General features: G+C 40.5%; 1 protein-coding gene across 2 annotated transcripts; it reads left to right on the top strand.

The window, feature by feature from the left end:
• Positions 1–727: 727 nt before the first annotated feature.
• Positions 728–24160, top strand: LOC139418233 (protein FAM114A2-like). Of its 2 annotated transcripts, none has more exons than XM_071167524.1 (14): positions 728–844; positions 7645–7918; positions 8764–8863; positions 9048–9149; positions 9326–9417; positions 9519–9653; positions 9752–9910; positions 10465–10588; positions 12471–12556; positions 12772–12870; positions 12962–13101; positions 13281–13353; positions 21571–21624; positions 23387–24160. In XM_071167524.1, exons 2-14 carry the CDS (start codon positions 7712–7714, stop codon positions 23486–23488), a joined length of 1473 nt encoding a protein of 490 aa, XP_071023625.1. In that variant the 5' UTR covers positions 728–844; positions 7645–7711; the 3' UTR covers positions 23489–24160. The 2 variants fall into 2 exon arrangements, with proteins under 2 accessions (XP_071023625.1, XP_071023624.1); XM_071167523.1 differs by having other exon boundaries at positions 729–844; positions 7622–7918.

Below are 24160 nucleotides of genomic sequence, written 5' to 3'. Positions count from 1 at the left end.
TCAATCATTTTCATGGGAATATGCATTTAGTCCAATAATGCCATTTACTTCGGCTACTTTTGTAGCCCTTCATCAGAAGCACACATTTTGTAAGTAGTTACACCTAACTGTCCTCTCCAAGTTTAGCTGGAATTTAGCTCGAAAGGATTTTGATAAAAATTTCTTGCCTATGATATTGGCCTATGTCTCCTCTTGCGCTGCGCAGAATATAAGATCTAAAAAAATATTTGAGAAGGGTTTAACGTCACCAGTAGATATATTTTCATAAGTGCAACATGACTATAATAGACCATTTAGAATGTCTGACTGAAATACGGGACAAATCAACCTTGTTTTCCTAAATTAGTGGTGCTTGAATTTGTTGATAAAATGCAGGACATTATAGTTTAGTTACGGGACCCGGAACTAAGGGCCAAAATGCAGGACTGTCCCGGACATGTGGTCACTCTAGCACTTAAGGCCTGTAAATACTTTCTGAAGGCACTGTATGTATGGTGGTCAGAATCTGCATAGATAGATCAACATAGACGTTCAAAGTACAGTATGCTGATTGACATTTACATTGTTCATTATATTGCAAGTTGTTATCTCTAGTTATCTAGGCGCTATCTTTGGTAATTTGATTTTGGCCCTAATAAACTAATTAAACCAACTGGCGAATGTTTTTTCACTCCCGCTCAGCAGGTGGCGATGTGTACTATTTTGTACAGGAAATCCACGCGCCTAGCAGTAGAGGAAACTCTCAACCCAAACAAATCATCGTGTGACGTGGCTAGTAGCACAAGCCCTTGCAAGATAAAGAATAAAATCAACAATATTATGACTTTTCGGATACAATTCCTAGGTTTGTAACCTTTATTTAAACAATGTAACTTATTTCGTAGACTTTTATCACCTTTCTAGAAGAAATGATAGCAATATTAGATTACAATTACGTAGACTTTTATCTGTCACATTTCTAGAAGAAATGATAGCAATATTAGATTAAAAACAAGCTAGCGTGGAACTGACAGCGTCTTTACAACTCTAATTTAACTAGGCAAGTCAGTTAAGAACAAATTCTTATTTACTAGGAACTGCTCAGGGGCAGATTTTTACCGTGTCACGTCGGGGATTCGATCTTGCAACCTTTCGGCTACTGGGCCAATGCGCTAACCTGCCGCGGCTACCTGCCGCCCCTGATATGAAACAGATATGAAACTAACAGACCGACAATCATAATATCAGTCAAAAATATGCATTTCCCAGTCTATGCTTCGAAACTAACTTTGTACGAGGTTTTAATAATAGGTTATATTTGACTCAAAATTCCATGACTTACAATAAGGCATTTTTGGTAGAATAGACAGATGCAGTTCAATGCATGATAAATATAATTCACCAATACATTTCGCGCATTGGAGGGAACGTGTACAGACAGAGATGCCACAGTCCTAGCTAGGCTACTAAAATGTTTCAGTCAGTGGTGCCAATTTAGCAATTTTGTTGCTAGATTTTGCAACTTTTCAGACTACCCTGGCAACTTTTTTTTCAAACAGCACATAGCAACAAATTTAGCTACTTTTAAACATTTATTTTCAACTTTTAGCAACTTTTGAAAAGTGACTCAAACGCTAAAATGCACGCATTTCCCCTCTAAATGACACAAAACGATTTTCTCTGTCACACACTGTCACAACACACGTGCCTGGCTGCAAAAGTGCGTTGTGAGTGACGTCACCAGCAGGCGCTCAGCTGGTGCACAGGCAGCAGCAGGCCAGCAGCAATTTCAGCAAATTGCAAATCAATTTTGGCTGACTACATCAGCAGTAGCACGGGTTCGACGAGCCAAACCCAATGAATATAGTTGGTCACGAATGTTTGAGCTTGAACAGAACTTACAACATCAATCAAAATTGTACAGTCAGAAGTACGGAAAATAGTGCGAGTCTGTACCGGAACAAATGTCAAATCATATTTTTTGCCGAGATGGTCAGTCAATTTAAGTAACGCTATTATGTATTCTACGTAATGACGCAGTTTTACGTTATCACGCAATTACATCACAACGTCATTTAGCAACAAATCAACCTGCCTCTAGCAACTTAACCTGAAAATTAGTTGGCAACAATGGTTTCAGTATGGCTTTGGTTTCTAAACCTTGACAATGGATAACCAAAAAAGTAGACCTGCAACAAAACACCATGCAAAGGAGAAACATGTATGCCTTTTACAGCAAATTTCAACAGTACCCTAGGCTGGCTACTCAACTACAATACATTTTGAGTGCACCATACAGCAGTGTTACATTCAACCACACTGGTGATCCATGCATTGCAACAAAAAAAAAACATGTTTTAAGTTTAAATGTTACAACAACCTATAGCTACGTTCTTGTTTGGAGTAAATTTCGTTTTTCATTAGGGTCGCAGCATATTATTCACATCTGCAAAGGCCGGAGAATGTTTTTTATCTCGTTTTTTAAACATGTTAAAATTCTATATACACCATTTGTTTTTAATAAAACAATGGCCAGTTTGGGGTCGCAGATGCACGTTTTATTTTTATAAACGTTGTTTTTTTTCAATATGGCCATTTCGGTGATTGAGTTTGACACCCCTAGGCTAGCGTATCTATTTATGTAGATATTTATTTATTTAGCAAGCTGAAAACAAGGAGCCTAACATTAGCTAGCTAACTGCTGGGAGGATGTCTTGTCATTGGAGGAGTGGGTGAGTGACCGACTTTTTCCCCATGTATCTTTTTTTGGTGGCTACAGCTAAAGATGCAGGGGTCATTTGGTTGGCTGGCAAGAAACGTGAATTGCTTTGCTAGATAGAACTTCTATGTTGAACTTGAACCATTGACGTCACCAGACCTGGCAAGCCCCGAATGATTTTGGCTCAGCCCCGCGTCTTTTGCCCACAATTGCAAATGCACTGATATTATTCTGCATCTACATAAAGAGACAGAGGAGCGTACAGTAGAACAGAGAGAGAGAGAAAACACAGATATCGTGGTTAGTGATAAACTAAGACAGTTAAATGTTCATCAGATTTAAGATTGCGTGAACTGCTATTATCATTAAGGAACATAAATTATCCCATATTTTACCTTTAGCTCAATTCAGGTAAATATTATATAACAGTTCTCCAGTTCTTCATATTGCTTCTCTCTTTCGCTCTCTGTTTTTGTGTTCAGAATACTCCATTGTGCAACTGTACTGATACTATTCATTGTAATAATATAGTGGATTCAGGAAAAGCACCATTTCAGACAGCATGGAAAAGGGAGGAGCGAGAGAGGAGAACACAGGAAAGGGAAGGCCCACACAAGACAAACATGTATCATAGTCCTTTCAAGCCATAGGAAGTACCCCCCAAAAAGATGCCACTTCTGGCATGTCTTGTGAGTATAAACTGTATAAACTGTTAGACCCTGGTATGTTCCAATCACTGAAATCAATCATACAGGCTGCGCTGACCAACCCAGTTAGCAGCTATGAGAGATCTTTCAGTGCATTAAGATGTCTACATACCTGGTTTAGGAGCACAATGACCCAAGATAGAATGCATCACCAGGCTGTCTTGACATTTGACAAAGATATAGTTAACACGCTTGGAAAAGAGTGAAATCATAAACAGGTTTGCACAGCTGACAAATAGGTGATGTAGATTGATGCTACCCTCAACTGGAAAGTAGCTTTCTTTCACTGTTGTAACGTAACACACACAAAGACTTGGGATTTTTTTTACCTACAGTATAATTTTGTTTAATTTCTAATCTGCATGGATGGACTAACATCCTATTACTGTGTAATATAGGGTGTATGTTGGTATGTACATTTGTGCAAAATTGTGAAGCGTAAAACTCACAAACTTTCTCAGGTTCCTCAGGGGAAGGGAGGGGTTGGAGGGGGTATATTTGTTTTTGTGTAATTAAATAGGTAGAAATAATTTACCTTGGAATCTGATTTATTACCCCAATACTATAAAATTAGTATTTTCAAGCGTGTTTGGTGCATGAGTTTGTACGTATTATTTGCAAAAGTTGTCTGTGTCCCCCCACTCTACATTTATAATATAAGCCTCCTGCTAATGTGAGTTTACTCAATTCCAACATAATCCTAAAAATGGCAGCCTAAAATCCCAATCCTGCTATATTGCACATAAACAGAACACTGTTTCATTCAAAACATTAATTTGTGGTCTAGGCTGCCACCCTTTGGATTATTTTTAAACTGCAGAGTGCGCACATCATGACAAACACATTATTTAGCAGTAATGTGACAAACGTCAATTTTTTTTTTATGCCAATCAACATGGTACATGGTTTATGAAAACATTGCACCAAAATAATGATAAAAAAGTATTTTTCCAACAATATTTCGTAATGGAAAATGACAATCTAGTTATGCACTTGTAATACATTTTCATAAATACTGTTATTAACAGTAGGTATGCAATTTCCTAACACCATATTCCACTGACCACAATCCGTTGAATTAATATTAAGAAATGCTGATTATTTGGCGTCAGGAGAGCACAGTGCATGGAAGCAGGAAGAAAGCAGTGAGATATGCAATCGAGTCAAAGCCAATTTATGCTTAATCCGAAAATATGGCTCCCTTACGAAAAAAGGTTGCAGTCAGAATTCAGTATAACTGCCAATACTGCATCCAAAATAACATTTTTTTTCACTGCAGTACTTTTGCAGTGTAACTGCAGTTACAGTGAAGTATAGCTGCAGTTCAACTGTAGTACTTTGCAGTTATTCTGCAATTACTGCGTCCAAAATAACACAGTCAACAACTACTTTTATTGCAGATTCAAAACTGCCATCTTTTTTTGTAAGGGCTCTTGGTGGAGGGTGTGACGTATTTGCGTTGTCTCGCAGAGGCCAAATTGCACTCCATACCGCATCGCTGTGCGCATCCAAAATGTTTTAACAATATTGAGGGCTCCGCATTGACATGATTGATTGACTGTAGTTGGGGGCGGGAGGTCCTGTATAAACACAAACTCACTTCCTTGACAACGGGACAAGCGGGTTATTATTCCCCATCGGTTATCAGTGCAATGTTGACGGCCAACTAGCTGAACAAATTTGAGAGGGTTTATCCCTGATTAGATTTTTAGCTAATCTCGCTCTGCTAGCGTTAGTTGTTGATCTTGTTGTTGTTGATGTGCATGGGCAACTGAGGGAAAGAGCCTTCCTTTTAATGGTTGTTTGGACTGTGATGTTCCCAAATGTAAGAGGACTCCCGTGGTATTTACATTGAACAAAAATATAAATGCAACATGCAATCATTCCTAAGATTTTACTGAATTATAGTTCATATCAGGAAATGAGTCAACTGAAATAAATACATTAGGCCATAATCTATTGATTTCACATGACTGGGAATACGAATAGGAATCTGTTGGTCATGGCTACCTTAAAAAAAAGGTAAAGGCGTGGATCAGAAAACCAGTCGGTATCTGGTGACCTCCAGGTGGCCAAATTAGGAATTGAAGCGAGGGCCAGCCAACGAGAGCGTACAGGTCGCAGTGGTGGTAGCATATGGGGCTTTGGTGACAAAACGGATGGCACTGTGATAGACTATATCCAATTTGCTGAGTAGAGTGTTGGAGGCTATTTTGTAAATTACATCGCCAAAGTCAAGTATCAGTAGGATAGTCAGTTTTATGAGGATATGTTTGGCAGCATGAGTGAAGGATGCCGATTCTAGACTTAATTTTGGACTACAGATATTTAATGTGAGTCTGGAAGGAGAGTTTACAGCCTAGCCAGACACCTAGGTAGTTGTCCACATATTCTAAGTCAGAACCGTCCAGAGTAGTGATTCTAGACGGGCGGGCGTGGCGGGCGGCGATCGGTTAAAGAGCATGCATTAGTTTTACTGCATTTAAGAGCAGTTGGAGGCCACGGAAGGAGGCATTGAAGCTCGTCTGGAAGTTTGTTAACACAGTGTCCAAAGAAGGGCCAGAAGTATACAGAATGGTGTTGTCTGTGTAGAGGTGGATCAGAGAATCACCAGCAGCAAGAGCGACATCATTGATGTATACAGAGAAGAGAGTCGGCCTGAGAATTGAACCCTGTGGCACCCCCATAGAGACTGCCAGAGGTCCGGTTATGATATTGTTTAGGACCTTGAGCGTGGCTACAGTTGGCCTATATGCAAAAAAGCAATTTGCCACACGGGCGTGCCATCATTCACTTTGAACTGGACTGTGTGTTTACAGGCAGTAGCAACAGCATGACTTTAGAGCATTAGAACACGTTCGCCAAAAGTCACAAAATACACCTGAACAAATTGTTTAAATATGTAGAATGAACAAAAATATAAATGCAACATGTAAAGTGTTGATCCCATGTTTCATGACCTGAAATAAAAGATCCCAGAAATGTTCAAAGCTTATTTCTCTCAACAACAAAAAAGCGTATTTCTCTCAAATGTTGTGCACATATTTGTTTACATCCCTGTTAGTGAGCATATGTCCTTTGCCAAGATAACCAATCAACCTGACAGGAGTGACATATCAAGAAGCTGATTAAACTTAAATATATATCATTACACAGATGCACCTTGTGCTGGGACCAATAAAAGGCAACTCTTACATTTGCAGTTTTGTCACACAACACAATGGCACAGATGTCTCAAGTTTTGAGGAACAAGCAATTGGTATGCTGCCTGCAGGAATGTCAGGCTGTTGCCAGAAAATGTCATGTTCATTTGTCTACCATATGCCGCCTCCTACATCGTTTTAGAGAATTTGTCAGCGTGTCAAACCCGCCTCACAACTACAGACGCCAGCTCAGGACCTCCATATCCGGGTTCTTCCCCTGTGGAATTGTCTGAGCCCAGCCACCCGGACAGCTGATGAAACTGTGGGTTTGCACAACCTGTCAAAAACGGTCAGAAACTGTCTCAGCGAAGCTCATCTGCGTACTCGTCGTCTTCACCAGGGTGGTCACCAGATGGTCAGGTCGCAGTTGTAAATGAGAACTTGTTCTCAACTGGCCTACCTGGTTAAATAAAGGTGAAATAAAAAATAAAATAAAAAAAACTGATTGGCTATGCCGCACCGGTCTGCGTGGACTCTGGTCCTGGACAGGACAGATGTTTTTTTATTTTATTAGGTTTTATTTACTGCAGTGTCTATTAATTGTCCAAACGCACGGCTGCTTTCCCACTCTATATTGCTATAGAATTTTCACAAATGCCTTACTATAGTAATTACCAAACATTCTATGAATTTATGAGAATGTGAAAATTACCACATCTAAGTGCTCGCTTGTCAGAAAATGTAAAAAAATAAATAATACAAGTAATTTTCTTCCAGGGAGTGTAGAATTACTTCACCTTGAATGTGTTTTATGTAACACTGCCTACCTTGCCATCTTATGTTTGGCTCAGACAACTGTTATCTTAGTTTCTGAGTATCAGTACCTAATCTGTCATTTAGCTAATCTAGCTAGCTAGGTAGACTAAATCTGCAAGAAAATGCCTTGTCAGTATGGCACGAGACCTCTACCTCCAGCTTAATGATTGGATAGAATGTCCTTTTTAAACCTGTTTTTAGTTGCCATTGTACATTGCACATGAAGTTCTTATTTTATTTTCATCAAATAACAACAGGTATGTGTTAATATGTCGGACAGCAAAGCCCCCAGTGACCCTGCTGGGAGTTCTGAGTTCGCAGAGACAGAGGCCCCACTGCAGCAACCCATGCCTGTGACACTAACAGACAGTGCTCAACAGACACCAGACAGCTCTCCACAGATACCAACTGGAGACAGCACCACAGATAACTCCACAGATGTCACCCCGACCAGAAAGGAAAGGAAGACCAGGAAAAGACCAGAGCCAAAACCTCCAGTTGAAGTCCAGGAGACTCAGGAGGAGAAACCCAAAGTAGAAGAAGAGCCTGCCAAGGTAAGACATGATGTGATACAGCTGGGTGAAAGATTCAATAAGCTTAACTTAAAAGACCAATCAGCAGTTGAAACAATAACAAAGCGTGCTCCCGCCACTGTTTTGGTAAAAAGCTGAGGGATGGGTCTGGATAATTTTTTTCTCTCAAATTCATAGATAGAGCTATGGATGCAGGGACCGACCATCCATGATATCAACATTATAGTTTTAACCACACTATATAGTGTTTGTTAATATTTACTTTGCTTATAAACATTTGAGTAAAACAAGGTAATATTTTTGGTTCTGATGGGATGACAATGCAACTAAGCTCAGCTTCTTCAAGAATTAGTGGGTACATATAATTCATTTACACTACCGTTCAAAAGTTTGGGGTCACTTAGAAATGTCCTTGTTTTTGAAAGAAATGCAATTTTTTTGACCATTAAAATAATATCAGAATATCAGAAATACAGCGTAGACATTGTTAATGTTGTAAATGACTATTGTAGCTGGAAACGGCTGATTTTTTTTAATGGAATATCTACATAGGTGCACAGAGGCCCATTATCAGCAACCATCACTCCTGCGTTCCAATGGCATGTTGTGTTAGCTAATCCAAGTTTATCATTTTAAAAGGCTAATTGATCATTTGTGTGTTCAATTACAGGCTCAAAATGGCCAGAAACAAAGTGACCCCAAACTTTTGAATGGTAGTGTATATCTAAAAAAAAAACTGATGTAGCAACTGCTGATTGTCCCTTTTAAGGTCTGGATATGGTTTAGGTTTTATTATAGCCGTACAGGCTACAAACGGTAGAGTCCGGTACCAACATTTTCTTTCTCCATCTCTCACTCTCCTCCAGGCATCCAGTGAGTTGACAGTAGCCCGGGGAGGATGGGGCTACTGGGGGAGCTGGGGAAAGTCCATCATGTCAACGGCCTCGGCCACTGTGGCCACTGTAGGTGAGGAGATCCAAAAAATGGATGTACATATTTTAATGTCAGAGTTTTTGGTTTGTCTCTGAGTAATAGTCAGTTTGTATTATCATTATGGTGTCATGTTAAACGATATGTCTGCTCTTTCAGTCAGCATAGGTACACTTTCAAAGATCTAAAAATAAATGTATTCCTTTCTTTTCATTCTGAGGCCAAGGGATCACCCAGGCTATTGAGAAGGCAGAGACTTCACTGGGAATCCCCAGCTCCACAGAGCTGTCTGCACCAATTAGAGAGGAAGACAAACAAGAAGGTAATGATAGCACACGCTGGTCATCAACATTATCAACACGAGTCATCACTCTGGATTTAGCATCAGCCGTGATAAGCCTTAGTATATTTAGGATGCGTTTGTTGTGGAGATGTAGAGTACTTCACTGTTGCAACTATGCACATTAGGTTGATGTCTGACATGTATATTACTTCTAGGTGAACCCAGTAATGAAACTGATAAAGGGGAAGGAGATGGAGCATCAGCCATGGGAATGTTCTCATCCCTCAGCAGTGTTGTTCAAAGCACTGTAAGAAACAATGCTTCTCTGCTTTTTTGACGATTACCCTCATAATATGTTGTTTATGGGCAAAAGTGACTTGGTTACTGACTTAAATATCTATATTCCAGGGGAAAACAGTCCTAACAGGGGGGTTGGATGCCTTGGAGTTCATAGGCAAGAAGACCATGGATGTCATAGCAGAGGGAGATCCAGGTTTCAAGAAAACAAAGGGTCTGATGATCAAGACTAACACTCTTTCTCAGGTGAATGGATGTTAGAGAAGCCACCTCACTGTGTTGTGCTTATTTGCATTTGAAAGCTTTCTGACCAAGATTGAATAAGGTTTTTGCTTTGGCTGAAGGTCTTACGGGAGGCCAAGGAGCGTGAGCAGCATCAAACAGCCAGAGAGGTTTCCTCCGACACGGAAAAGAAGGCCCATTACGGAATGCTGTTCGATGAATTCCAGGGCCTAGCCCACTTGGAAGCTCTGGAGATTCTCTCCAGGGAGAGTGAGTCAAAGGTAATACTGAGCAAGTTCCACATTTTGTACCTCGTACAAAGAAACAAGTAAACAGCCTCTCAAAACATTATTGATTGCACACAGCACACAGCCTTCCGTTGAAATTAATAAAACATCATGTTAGCTGTATTTTTGCTCACTTGTAAATGGAGAACCTACAGCCATTGCAACCTCTTGAAATATAAAAACAGGTCCATGGCACTTTAAAATCCTCCTGGCTTCTTTTAGTACAGGGGCTAGCAACAGGCTAGCAAGTGATTTTCTTTGGGGGGGTTGATAAAAAAAAAACTGTAAAATCACCAAGTATTCAGCTAAAAATGAGTTTAATATAGGAAATCTGTTCCCAAGTATTCCCACAAATAAAGTAAAAATATACATATGTGAGCATGTCTCTTTGTGTCTCAAGGTATAAAATTGTTATTTTTAAATACAATCTCTTTTGGGGCCTAGTTGTAGTCAATTTTCAGTGTACCAATTGTACACTGAATCTAGTTGCCTACCCGTTTTAGTAGATCTTATCTATGACTGAATCAGTTGTATGTTGTGTGGTGTAGGTGAAGTCTGTTCTAACCACTCTGTCTGGAGAGGAGCTGGCCCAACTTAAAGAGGACCTGAAGCTCATCAAGGAACCCTTCTCTCTGGTAGAGTTTGACGACGAGGAGGTGGAAGAAAAGAAAGGTAGCCTACCGTCACAGAACAGTCAAATAAAGTCTACTATCACAATGTTACATTTACAGTCTTTTAGTACTCAAACAGTGACAATTTTAGCATGTAAATCGTGCTGGGGCAGCCAATTTTTTTAGATGTGTGCCAACAAAGCCACTACACAACATTAAACAATACATTAAACAGCACTATAACAGTGACAAACAGTGCCCACAAACTGTTAGGGCCTACATAAAGCTGTCACAACAGCAGAGCTTTCCTTTCAGCACCATAGAGTGAATCCGTACCACCGCTACACCTGGCTTTCAGTGGAACCTAGTCTGGCAGGAAAACAGTTCCATCAACCTCATTTACTGCCTTTTTAAAAACCATAGCTGATATGGCTGACTTGCTTAAATAAATATGGTTTCCACTGACTCTTTGTGGATTTGTGTAACTCAATAAGAACCGCATTCTCCTTCAATAATAACAAATTAGTTTTTACTTTTGAACCATACACAAACATTATAAAATGTATGTTCAGTAAATTCATAATGTTTGTTCTTCTATCATTAACACTTAGCTCTAAGTATCAGCAAGTGCAAGCAAACGAGGTAGGCCTTCATTCTGCACTTTCAAAATGGACACAGACAGAAATTCACATGTTAGTTTAGATAAATTCAGCAAGATGTTCAGGCCTTAACTCTACTCTTCTTTAAGTCACCACACAGAGAGAGAGAGCAACACGGTTAGCCTAACATTTTATGTATTTTATTAGGCCTATGTGGTCTAAAAAGGAAGGAAAATACAATCACGAGGATCCACTTACCACAATACCGACGCACAGACAGCGCATTGCGCAAACAAAACAACCCTCGCAATATCAACTGGAATTACATGGGTCTATTACTGTACTTTTTGTTGAAAATAAATATATATTTGAATGGGAAGAAACTGTCACTGGCAAACATGATTACAGACCACAGCATAATTGCATAATTTCAACATTGCCGAAAATTATGAATAAGATACTAATGAAATATACCTATATAAGCAATATAACAGTCGAGATGTACAAACTATGGCATAAGGAAACGATGAGTTGATAAGAGGCAAGCCGTAATTTCGATAAAGACATTAATGAGCAAGCGAGCTGTCCTTCTGGGCAAACTGTGTCATCAAAGTCTGGCATTCTCTGGATTTATGGTGCCGAGTGCCCGACTTGGAATTCCAAGTAGGATGACCATTCTACATGTAGTTTTATCAGTCGGAGCTTGTTTTTTTCAAAGTTGAACACTCGGAAGTCTGACATTTTCAAGTTCCCAGTTGTTTTGAGAGTATAGCCAATGTATTCAACCTTTTTTTTTTTTTTTGTAGGATTAAAAATCCTACAATGTGATTTTCTGGATTTTTTTATCTCATTTTGTCTGTCATAGTTGAAGTGTACCTATGATGAAAATTACAGGCCTGTCTCATCTTTTTAAGTGGGAGAACTTGCACAATTGGTGGCTGACTAAATTTTTTTGCCCCACTGTACTTCTGCTGCAGAGGACAAGTTCATTAGATTGCAGCCCAAATAAATGCTTCACAGTTTAGAAAATAGTAAAAATAAAGAAAAACCCTTGAATGAGTAGATGTGCCCAAACTTTTGACTGGTACTGTATATATTTTTGCTAAACAGGTAGGGCTCAAAACAGGTGGGTCTCTGCCCTACCTGCCCAGAATGATGGGTCACCACTGTACTCACAACAGAAACAAAATACTTTTGTTCTATTATTTTTTTTTTCTGTGGGTGATAATTCAACTGAAAAACATCAGCATTGTTATCTTGTTTTAGGGAAAGATGGCAGTATGTTTTTGTGATAAATACAATGAGCAAAAGCAATACATTTTGTTTAATCATATTTATTTTCAGATGAAGATGCCGCTGAGTTTCTGAGGGAATTAACAGAGGCCCTTGATGGACTACACATACCCACAACAGCTGACAAACTTGGCAAGGTTGGCACAATACATTTCTGTTTTGGTTGAATTTCAAGCCAGTGATCTTATGGCCTCATGCTAGCGGTACAATAATATAGCAGTGTTTGTTGCCATCTTCTGGAGAGTTTTGGCAGGACTGCGTTTTGAAAGGACTGAGCACTACTCAACTTTGCTTTTTCGGCATGGTAGATCACTAATCTCTAACCTATTTTCTCTCTGCAAACACTCATCAGGTGAGTAAGAATGCATGTGACCAGATTGCCCAAATGACCAAACCCATAAAGGAAGAAGAAAGGAATGAAGAGGAAGTGGCAAAAACCTATACTGTTGAGGTATGCAAAATTATTATCTGACATTGTGACTATTGGAATGGAGCTTCTTTCTGTTGTAACTACTGATGTGAGTGTTGTTGATTCCTCTCAGAATGTCCACTCATCAGCCATCAAAAGCCTGGCTGAGCTAACAGCCAGATCCATAGAGCAGTTCCACAAAGTGGCCGAGATGATCCTGCTCTGTAACAACCAGAAGGTCACCACTTTGGAGCAGGCCAAAATCCTCTCGCAGTAAGTTCCTACACACCATCAGCCATCTAGACAGAGTGTTATATTACTAGTCATAGATATAGCTTTGGTTCACACATCCCTAACCTTCAGACATAACGTGTGTGTATTGATACCCTCATTGTTGTCATATTCCAGTGTGCGATTGTGCTCTAACTCAACATTTTGTTCTCCTCTTACAGAATAACATTTGTGTTGTGTAAAGAGATATCGCTACTTTCCAAGAAGTTCACCTCCTGTTTAACTACAATAGGGGTAAGGTAGTGATTCTATAGAAACTATATCACAAAGTATATTTCTCCTGTCACTAAGCTTACACTCTTGGAAGCCACATTCACAGAACTCAGCTTCAGATGTTAACTTAATTGTACTGCCTCACTATGAAAATGTATAAACTGTCTTTTGAGTTTCACAAAAACTGCTTTCGCATAGGATTTAAGGTATTTTGCCTGTAAACAAAACAGATAGGGCGATGTTTATATGACCCTCTTATGCATATGCCTTTTATGCCGAGTGGTAGTTGTGGTGTGCAGATGTGGGTAGGCGTATTTTGAGTTTAATTAGGCCTATAGTACGGGTCTGTGCAGCAATGGCTGCGCCATCCAAATGAAATCAATAATTTGTTATTTTGTTGATTAAACAGACAAGACAAACCTACCCGATTACTGTCAACACACATATACACTGAGTATAAAAAACATTTAGAACACCTGTTCTTTCCATTATATAGACTGATCAGGTGAAGGCTATGAGTCCTTATTGATGTCACTTGTTAAATCCACTTCAGTCCGTGTTGATGGGGGGGCCTTGAGACAATTGAGACGTGGATTGTGTATGTGTGCCATTCAGAGGGTGAATGGGAAAGACAAAATATTTAAGTGCCTTTGAACAGTAGTAGGTGCCAGGCGCAATGGTTTGTGTCAAGAACTACAACGCTGCTGGGGTTTTCACCCTCAACAGTTTCCTGTATGTATCAAGAATGGTCCACCAACCAAAGGACATCAAGCCAACTTGTGGGAAGCATTGGAGTCAACATGGGCCATTCTCCCTGTGGAACGCTTTTGACACCTTGTAGAGCCCATGCCCCAACGAATTGAGGCTGTTCTTAGGGCAAAAGGGGGAGGGGGGGGACAACTCAATATTAGGAAGGTGTTCCTAATGTTTGGTATACTCACTTACTATAGTAAGAATATAACAGAATGAAATACAAATAATATCTTTCCCACACAACTTGTCTCTGATCAGTGATAGATTCATTTTTTATTTTACCTTTATTTAACTAGGCAAGTCAAATTCTTATTTTCAATGACGGCCTAGGAACAGTGAGTTAACTGCCTTGTTCAGGGGCAGAACAACAGATTTTTACCTTGTCAGCTCGGGGATTCAATCTTGCAACCTTTCGGTTACTAGTCCAACGCTCTAACCACTAGGCTACCTGCTGCCCCAAGATGAGCAAACTAATAGATAGATGAGCTATACCTCCTCCAAATAGCCTGTACAGATGGAAATTCAGGGAAATAAAATCACATTGATTAATTATCAGACAACATTTTTACGTTTACATTTTAGTATACTGTTATTCAGAGCAATTTTCAGGAGCAATTAGGGATGAGAAGTCAGTGAAGTCACAGGTTTTTAGTCGGGAGTAGGCCTAGGCTACTAAGCGACTGCTAGCAAAATAATCCACTTGTTAAACTACATAACATGGCAACATTTTCTAATAATTGAGCCAACTATACAAGATGACCATGAGCAGCACTCACAGCAATTTAGCTAACATTTTCCCAGACTAATTGTAGCTTAACCAATATCCAAACGGTGATTCAGTGAAAACAAAAATCTTACACTGTCTCAAAGCAGTGCGATGTCCCAATCAAAATCATGCTGAAATGATCATCTAGTTGACCACACACAACGGGGTCTCAGATAATTACATATTATTCACACTCCATTTAGTATGATATGGTATGTATTCATTTGTGGATGTCATCACCCATTTTGTATGATATATTACGAATTACAATGTGTATTGTATGTTACAAATTTGCTAAATGTACAATATGTTACAAATTCTAGCTAGGTGGCTTGGTGGCTAACATTAGCTAGCTGACTAACGTTAGCTAAGCTGAGGGTTAGGGTTAAGGTTAGGATTAAGTTTAGGAGTTAGGGTTAAGGGGAGGGTTAGCTAACCTGCTAATTAGTTGCAAAGTAGCTTAAAGCAGTATGTAGTTGAAAAGTTGCTAATTAGATAAAATTGTCCATGATGAGATTTGAACTTGCAACCTTTGGGTTGCAAGACATTCACATTATACTCACACCCATCCACCCTGACCACCACCGTACTTTTGTTTTTGCCTTAGGTAACCTTCTTTCTAATGTAACCATACCAAATGTAACATCAATCAAATGTATTTATAAAGCCCTGTTTACATCAATCGATGTCACAAAGTGCAATACAGAAACCCAGCCTAAAACCCCAAACAGCAAGCAATGCAGATGTAAAAGCATGGTGGCTAGGAACAACTCCCTAGAAAGGCAGGAACCTAGGAAGAAACCTAGAAAGGAATCAGGCTCCGAGGGGTGGCCAGTCCTCTTCTGGCTGTGCATATCATACTAATCTGGATATCACAGATTTACATTTACTATGTTACGTCTAGTCTATGAGACCAGTGTGCCACACACAGGAGGCTATTGTTTCATATGTATCACAATGATAAGATGACTTTGAATTGCATTAGCCTTCTTTATTCCAATATTTTCGTCATTCAGTGATATTTATTCCCACTGTATTTCTTACTGGTGGGCTATGCGAAGAGATGGGCCAAGTGACATGCCTTGCAAAGTTTAGAACTGTCAGGATGACGGTAACAGGGCACTGACTAGCAACCATCAAGAGTTTAAGAGCGTAGTGCGTACCAATGCCGCCTCAGCTGTTTCAGGCCTACCAGAGTATTCATATAATCTAACAATATAATGCTTATATAAAATATTTGGATCGAAAATGTATGAATAACCCTACCTCTGTATGTCTATACCTGTATAGTAGATGCAGTAGCCATCTCACATAAAGAAATGCATGTTGGTGTTGTAGCATGTCACCAGCATTTTTCTATCTCTCTGGGTTTAGGCCATAACTTCACTTCCTTTATATATATATATATATATATATATATATATATATATTTGACAGTACCAGTCAAATGTTTGTACCAGTCAAATGTTTGGAGACACCTACTCATTCAAGGGTTTTTCTTTATTTTTTTTTTACTATTTTCTAACACATATGGAATCATGTCGTCAACAAAAAGTTTGAAGAATCTCAAAGTACCCACCCTTTGCCTTGATGACAGCTTTGCACACTATTGGCATTCTCTCAACCAGCTTCACCTGGAATACCTTTCCAACAGTCTTGAAGGAGTTCTCACATATGCTGAGCACTTAGTCTTATTTTCATTCATTCTGCGGTCCAACTCATCCCAAACCATCTCAATTGGGTTGAGGTTGGGTGATTGTGGAGGCCAGGTCATCTGATGCAGCACTCCATCACTCTCCTTCTTGGTCAAATATCCCTTACACAGCCTGGAGCTGGTTGGAACCAAAAATGTCAAATTTGAACTCATCAGACCAAAGGACTTATTTCCACCGGTCTAATGTCAATTGCTCGTGTTTCTTGGCCCTAGCAAATCTCTTCTTATTATTGGTGTCCTTTAGTAGTGGTTTCTTTGCAGAAATTCGACCATGAAGTTCTGATTCACATGGTCTACCCTGAACAGTTGATGTTGAGATGTGTCTGTTACTTTAACTCTTTGAAGCATTTATTTGGACTGAAATCTGAGGCTGTGTAACGTTTGTTGTCGGGAGAAGAGGACAAAGTGCAGCGTGGTACGTATTCATAATAATTTTAATAAAGATGAATACTGAACAAAGACTCTGGCAGCTCCGGAGTGAAGGGCGACTCTGGCAGCTCCGGAGTGAAGGGCGACTCTGGCAGCTCCGGAATGAAGGGCGACTCTGGCAGCTCCTGACTGACAGGCGGCTCTGGCAGCTCCTGACTGGAGGGAGACTCTGGAAGCGCCGGACAGGCGGGAGAACCTGGAGGGAGGAGATGGAGAGAAAGCCTGGTGCGTGGAGGAGGCACCGGATGGACAGGGCTGTGGGGAGCAATGGAGCTCTGGTGCGCAGCCTTGGCACCACTCCTCCAGGCTGGATGACCACTTTAGCCCGGACCCTCCAGAGTGCAGGCACAGGTTGAACCGGACTGTGGGTGAGCACTGGAGATCTGGTGCATACCACTCGCACCTCTCCCTTAGGCTCAATGCCCACATTCGCCCGGCACGGGTGGAGCGCAGGCATAGGGCGCACTGCACCCTCCCAGCTCCCCGGAGACACAGCACACAGCGCCGGCGCAGGATTACCTGGGCCGAAACGGCGTACCGGAGACCAAACGCGCTGAGCCGGGACAATACGCCCTGGCTGGTTGCCCACTCTCGCTTGGCACTTGTGGGGGGGTGGCCTGAAGCACCGTGCTATGAGCACGTACTGGCGACACCTGTGCGCTTAACCGCATAACACAGTGCCTGACCAGTCCTGCGCTTCTTCCGGTAAGCATGGGGAGTTGGCTCAGGTCTATCGCCTGACTCCACCAATCTCCCCGTGTGCCCCCCAAATATTTTTTGGGAGGGCTGCCTCTCGTGCCTGTTGCGCTGCCTTGTTTGTGTCGCCAACTCCATTCTCCGGTATCCGTCCTCGCACTGTTCTACAGAATCCCAGGCGGGCTCCGGCACTCTCCCTGGGTCGACCGACCACCTCTCTATCTCCTCCCAGGTTGTCTCATACTCCAGATAGTGCTGCTCACCTGTCCAGGAGTCCCTTTCACCACGCTGCTTGGTCCTTTGGTGGTGGGTAGTTCTGTAACGTTTGTCGTCAGGAGAAGGAGAAGAGGACCAAAGTGCAGCGCGGTACATATTCATAATAATTTTAATAAAGATGAATACTGAACAAAACCGACAAACGAAACAGTCCTGTAAGGTGCAGCAACACAAAACAGAAAACAGACTGCCTACGTTTGGTTCTCAATCAGAGACAACGATAGACAGCTGTCCCTGATTGATAACCATACCCGACCAAAAACAAAGAAATACAAAACATAGAAAAAGGAACATAGAACACCCACCCTAGTCACACGCTGGCCTAACCAAAATAGAGAATAAAAAGCCTCTCTATGGCCAGGGCGTGACAGGCTGGTAACTCTAATGAACTTATCCTCTGCAGCAGAGGTAACTCTGGGTCTTCCTTTCCTGTGGAGGTCCCCATGAAAGCCAGATTCATCATAACACTTGATGGTTTTTGCGACTGCACTTGAAGAAACTTTCAAAGTTCTTGAGATTTTCCAAACTGACTGACCTTCATGTCTTGAAGTCATGATGGACTCTCATTTCCCTTTGCTTATTTTACCAAATAGGGATATCTCCTGTATACCACCCTACCTTGTCACAACACAACTGATTGGCTCAAACGCATTAAGAAGGAAAGAAATTCCACACTTTTAACAAGGCACACCTATTAAATGAAATGCATTCCAGGTGACTACCTCATGAAGCTGGTTGAGAGAATGCCAAGAATGTGCAAAGCTGTCATCAAGGCAAAATGTGTCTACTTTGAAGAATCTCAAATATAACATATATTTTGATTTGTTTAACACCTTTATTTGGTTACTACATGATTCCATATGTGTTATTTCATAGTTTTGATGTCTTTACTATTATTCTACAATGTAGAAAATAGTCAAAATAAAGAAAAACCCTGGAATGAGTAGGTGTGTCCAAACTTTTGACTGGTATTGTATGTATTTATGTAAAAAGAAATAAGGACCACAATGGAAATAAGTCCCAGACTTTATTGTCCAAACAATATTTTTGTATATATGTACTATTTTAACTGACAAATAAGTCAATCAATGAATCAATCCAAACTGTGCAGCGGCCAGTTGATGAACGGAAAGAGACATATGTTACAAAACACCAAAAGGTTTAATGACATTCTGAGATGTCTTAAATACTGGGTAAGCCTGCTGGGTAGTGAGGGATGTATTTTCTCTTTGTTGAGATTGACAGTCTTTTTATTTTGGTGTGGAAAACGCAAACCATAATTTTGAAGTGCCCAAAGTCTGTATGCTTTGTTTATTGGTTGTGTAGTGCATTGGTACAGAAACCTGTTTGTGGAAAATAAGTTTCAAATATTGTATACAGTGCATTTGGAAAGTTTTCAGACCCGTTGACTTTTTTCACATTTTGTTACGTAGTTTTTTCCCCTCATCAATCTACAGACAATACTCCATAATGATAAAGGAAAAACAGGTTTTTCAAAATGTTTGCTAATTTATTGTTAATAAAAAAAACTCATCAAATTTACAGAAGTATTCAGACTCTTTGCTCAGTAATTTGTTGAAGCACCTTTGGCAGCAATTCTTGGGTATGACGCTACAAGCTTGTCACACCTGTATTTGGAGAGTTTCTCCCATTCTTCTCTGCAGATCCTCTCAAGCTCTGTCAGGTTGGATGGGGAACGTCGCGGCACAACTATTTTCAGGTCTCTCCAGAGATATTTGATTAGGTTCAAGTCTGGTCTCTGGCTGGGCCACTCAAGGACATTCAGAGACTTGTCCCGAAGCCACTCCTGCGTTGTCTTGGCTGGGTTCTTAGGGTCGTTGTTCTGTTCGAAGGTGAACCTTTGCCCCAGTCTGAGGTCTTGAGCTCTCTAGAGCAGGTTTTCATCAAGGATCTCTCTGTACTTTACTCCATTCATCTTTGCCTCGATCCTGACTAATCTCCCTGTCCCTGCTGCAGAAAAACAATCCCCACAGCATGATGCTGTCACCACCATGCTTCACCGTAGGGATGGTGCCAGGTTTCCTCCAGACATGACGCTTGGCATTCAGGCCAAAGAGTCTTTAGGTGCCTTTTGGCAAACTCCAAGCTGGCGTCATGTGCCTCTTACTGAGGAGTGGCTTCTGTCTGGCCACTCTACCATAAAGGCCTGACGGTGGAGTGCTGCAGATATGGTTGTCCTTCTGAAAGGTCCTCCCATCTCCACAGAGTAACTTTAGAGCTCTGTCAGAGTGACCATTGGGTTCTTGGTCACCACCCTGACCAAGGCCCTTCTCCCTTGATTTCTCAGTTTGGCCGGTTGGCCAGCTCTACAAAGACACTTGGTTGTTCCAAGCTTCTTTTATTTAAGATTGATCGAGGCCACTGTGTTCTTGGGGACTTTCAATGCTGCAGACATTTTGTTGTACCCTTCCCCAGATCTGTGCCTCGACACAATCCTGTCTCGGAGTTCTACGGCCAATTCCTTCGACCTCATTTCTTGGTTTTTGCTCTGACATGCACGCTCAACTGTGGGACCTAATATTGACAGGTCTGTGCCTTTTCAAATTATGTCCGATCAATTGAATTTACCACAGGTGGACTCCAATCAAGTTGTAGAAACATCTCAAGGATGATCAATGGAAACAGGATGAAGCTGAGATCAATTTTGAGTCTCATAGCAAAGGGTCTGAATACTTATGTAAATAAGGTGTTTCTGTTTTTAATGTTTAATACATTTACAAACATTTCTGGGGTATTGTGTGTAGATTGCTGAGGGAAAAATTATATTTAATACATTTTAGAATAAGGCTGTAACGTAACAAAATGTGTAAAAAGTCAAGGGGTCTGAATACTTTCTGAAGGCGCTGTATAAATGGCATAAAAAAAAATCTGATTTCCCCCTAGCTGATCATTGTCTGCACCAGACTCAGATTGTAGTGTAATAAAACAGGCAGGGAGAGTAAGCTCGTCTGTGTTGTTTGATGAACCCTCATCCTTCTGGCCCGTAGCCCATGGTGGCATTGACTGCATGCTGAAGTGTCTAAGTCGATATCCATGTTTATAAACACAGGTTCTCTACAGTTATTGTTCTTTGTGGCCATAAACATTATTTTGAGATAATTCTATGAGGGGGGAGGGTCATGTGAAAATATTTGTAAATTTGGGAAGGGGAGTGCAATTTTTTTTTTTTATGGCCATTTTACACTTGGCCATGATTACAGACACCTGTGTGTGTTCTTTCCAAGTATATAAATTAGTGAACTGCAGTGTTTGTCATTATACACTGATGAAGACAGCTTGTCTGTCAAAAAGTTAATTATACAATTATTGCATCCGAGTTCTCCTTTTCTTTTTCAAGCATGCTAGTAGATACCATAGACGTTCAGTCATTGTGCTAACACTAGTTAGCATTGGCTCGCAAAACTACCTCTAACTTCCTTCATACTGGATGCAGAGACATAAAAATGGTATCCGTGAGTGAGTTCAGCTGACTCTGGGGAAGTAAATAAAGGGCTATATTGCCAAAATCCCTAAGTATCCCTTTAATAAGTGTATAAGATTCCTAGTTCACTGACTAATAAGACCAAAACATTTTGTTTTGCAGTCAAATGAAAATGGAGATGTCCTCAATCCACTCATAACGGGAGTATTTTTGGAGGTTTGTATCGAATTAATTATCGTACATTGCTGCATATCACACATCCTCTTCATTCCGTCTGAAAGCTGAATCATAACAATGTGTGTTTGTGTGTGTGACATTTACAAATGTGTTGCATCGTTTATGTACAGTTGAAGTCGGAAGTTTACATACACCTTAACCAAATACATTTAAACTCAGTTTTTTCACAATTCCTGACATTTAATCCTAGTAAGAATTCCATGTCTTCGGTCAGTTAGAATCAGCACTTTATTTTAAGAATGTGAAATGTCAGAATAATAGGAGAGAGAATGATATTTATTTCAGCTTTTATTTCTTTCATCACATTCCCAGTGGGTCAGACGTTTACATACACTCAATTAGCATTTGGCAGCATTGCCTTTAAAATTGTTTAACTTGGGTCAAACGTTTTGGGTAGCCTTCCACAAGCTTCCCACAATAAGTTGGGTGAACTTTGGTCCATTCCTCCTGACAGAGCTGGTGTAACTGAGTCAGGTTTGTAGGCCTCCTTGCTCTCACACACATTTCCTATAGGTCTGAGGTCAGAGCTTTGTGATGCCCACTCCAATACCTTGACTCTGTTGTCCTTAAGCCATTTTGCCACAACTTTGTAAGTATGATTGGGGTCATTGTCCATTTAGAAGACCCATTTGCGAGCAAACTTTAACTGATGTCTTGAGATGTTGCTTCAATATATCCACATAACTTTCCTGCCTCACGATGCCATGTATTTTGTGAAGTGCACCAGTCCCTCCTGCAGCAAATCACCCCCACAACATGATGCTGCCACCCCCGTTCTTCACTGTTGGGATGGTGTTCGTCGGCTTGCAAGCCTCCCCCTGTTTCCTCCAAACATAACATTATGGCCAAACAATTCTATTTTTGTTTCATCAGACCAGAGGACATTTCTCCAAAAAGTACGATCTTTGTCCCCATGTGCAGTTGCAAACCGTAGTCTGGCTTTTTTATGGCGGTTTTGGAGCAGTGGCTTCTTCCTTGCTGAGCGGCCTTTCAGGTTATGTTGATATAGGACTCGTTTCACTGTGGATATAGATACTTTTGTACCTGTTTCCTCCAGCATCTTCACAAGGTCCTTTGCTGTTGTTCTGGGATTGATTTGCACTTTTCGCACCAGAGTACATTCATCTCTAGGAGATAGAACGCGTCTTCTTCCTGAACGGTATGACGGCTGCGTGGTCCCATGGTGTTTATACTTGCGTACTATTGTTTGTACAGATGAATGTTGTACCTTCAGGCATTTGGAAATTGCTCCCAAGGATGAAACAGACTTGTGGAGGTCTACAATTTGTTTTCTGAGGTCTTGGCTGATTTCATTTGATTTTCCCATGATGTCTAGCAAAGAGACACTGAGTTTGAAGGTAGGCCTTGAAATATATCTACAGGTACACCTCCAATTGACTCAAATTATGTCAATTGTCCTATCAGACGCTTCTAAAGCCATGACATAATTTTCAGGAATTTTCCAAGCTGTTTAAAGGCACAGTGAACTTAGTGTATGTAAACTTCTGACCCACTGGAATTTTGATACAGTGAATTATAAGTGAAATAATCTGTCTGTAAACAATTGTTGGAAAAATGACTTGTGTCATGCACAAAGTAGATGTCCTAACCAAAACTATAGTTTGTTAACAAGAAATGTGTGAAGTGGTTGAAAAACAAGTTTTAATGACTCCAACCTAAGTGTATGTAAACTTCTGACTTCAACTGTATCTATGTACTGTATGTATCTCGTCTTCTTTAGGCTTCAAACAGTGCATCGTACATCCAGGATTCCTTCCAGCTCCTCATGCCTGTATTAGAGGTGTCCCACATTCAAAGTAGTGCTGACTCTAACCAACAGTGACCACATCTCTCTGCCAGCTGTGCGAACAAGGAACCCTGACAAAAAGCATTGACATGTCATTGCGGTTTTAAAAATACTTCCTCAGCTTTATTTTATATTTATTTCGATGCCTATCTAAAGTGCCACGCCTCAGAAGAAATGTACCTTTGACAAACGGTGTTTACTCGTCGTGGAGTATTGTAGTGCTGTTAGTAGATATACCAGTACAGTAGATATACCAATGTACAGTATTTGAGGAGTCTAGAGCTGACATGTTTGAATGACATTGATGTCTGCGTTTCTCATACAAATACTGTGCTTATGTACTGACATTAATTGAGAAATTCTGAATATAGACTTTTCCATGTCTCACAATTACCATGATTCAATGCATTATTCATAACACCAGGACTTCAGGATAACCCCCTTCAGGATAAGTACTTCAGGTGTCTGTATTGCAAATGAATGTGATATTGCTTTGGCACACATGCCTCCCTGTTTATCTTCAGGTGTAATTGTATAACCAGAATATTAGTAATTGAATGATGACAACTATTGTAATTGTATCTTAGTAGGAAAAGTGATTGTGGTCATCTGTGTCTTGGAACTGTATCAGGTTTTCCTTTGACTTTTTGAGCTATTTTACATGAGGTATTTTACGCTTTTCAAATAAAGATAATGTCTTAAACAACA

The sequence above is a fragment of the Oncorhynchus clarkii genome, chromosome 10 (assembly GCF_045791955.1).
Source record: "Oncorhynchus clarkii lewisi isolate Uvic-CL-2024 chromosome 10, UVic_Ocla_1.0, whole genome shotgun sequence".
NCBI lineage: Eukaryota > Metazoa > Chordata > Actinopteri > Salmoniformes > Salmonidae > Oncorhynchus > Oncorhynchus clarkii.
Note: the sequence above shows the minus strand (reverse complement) of the source record. Positions and strands in the feature narration are given on the sequence as shown.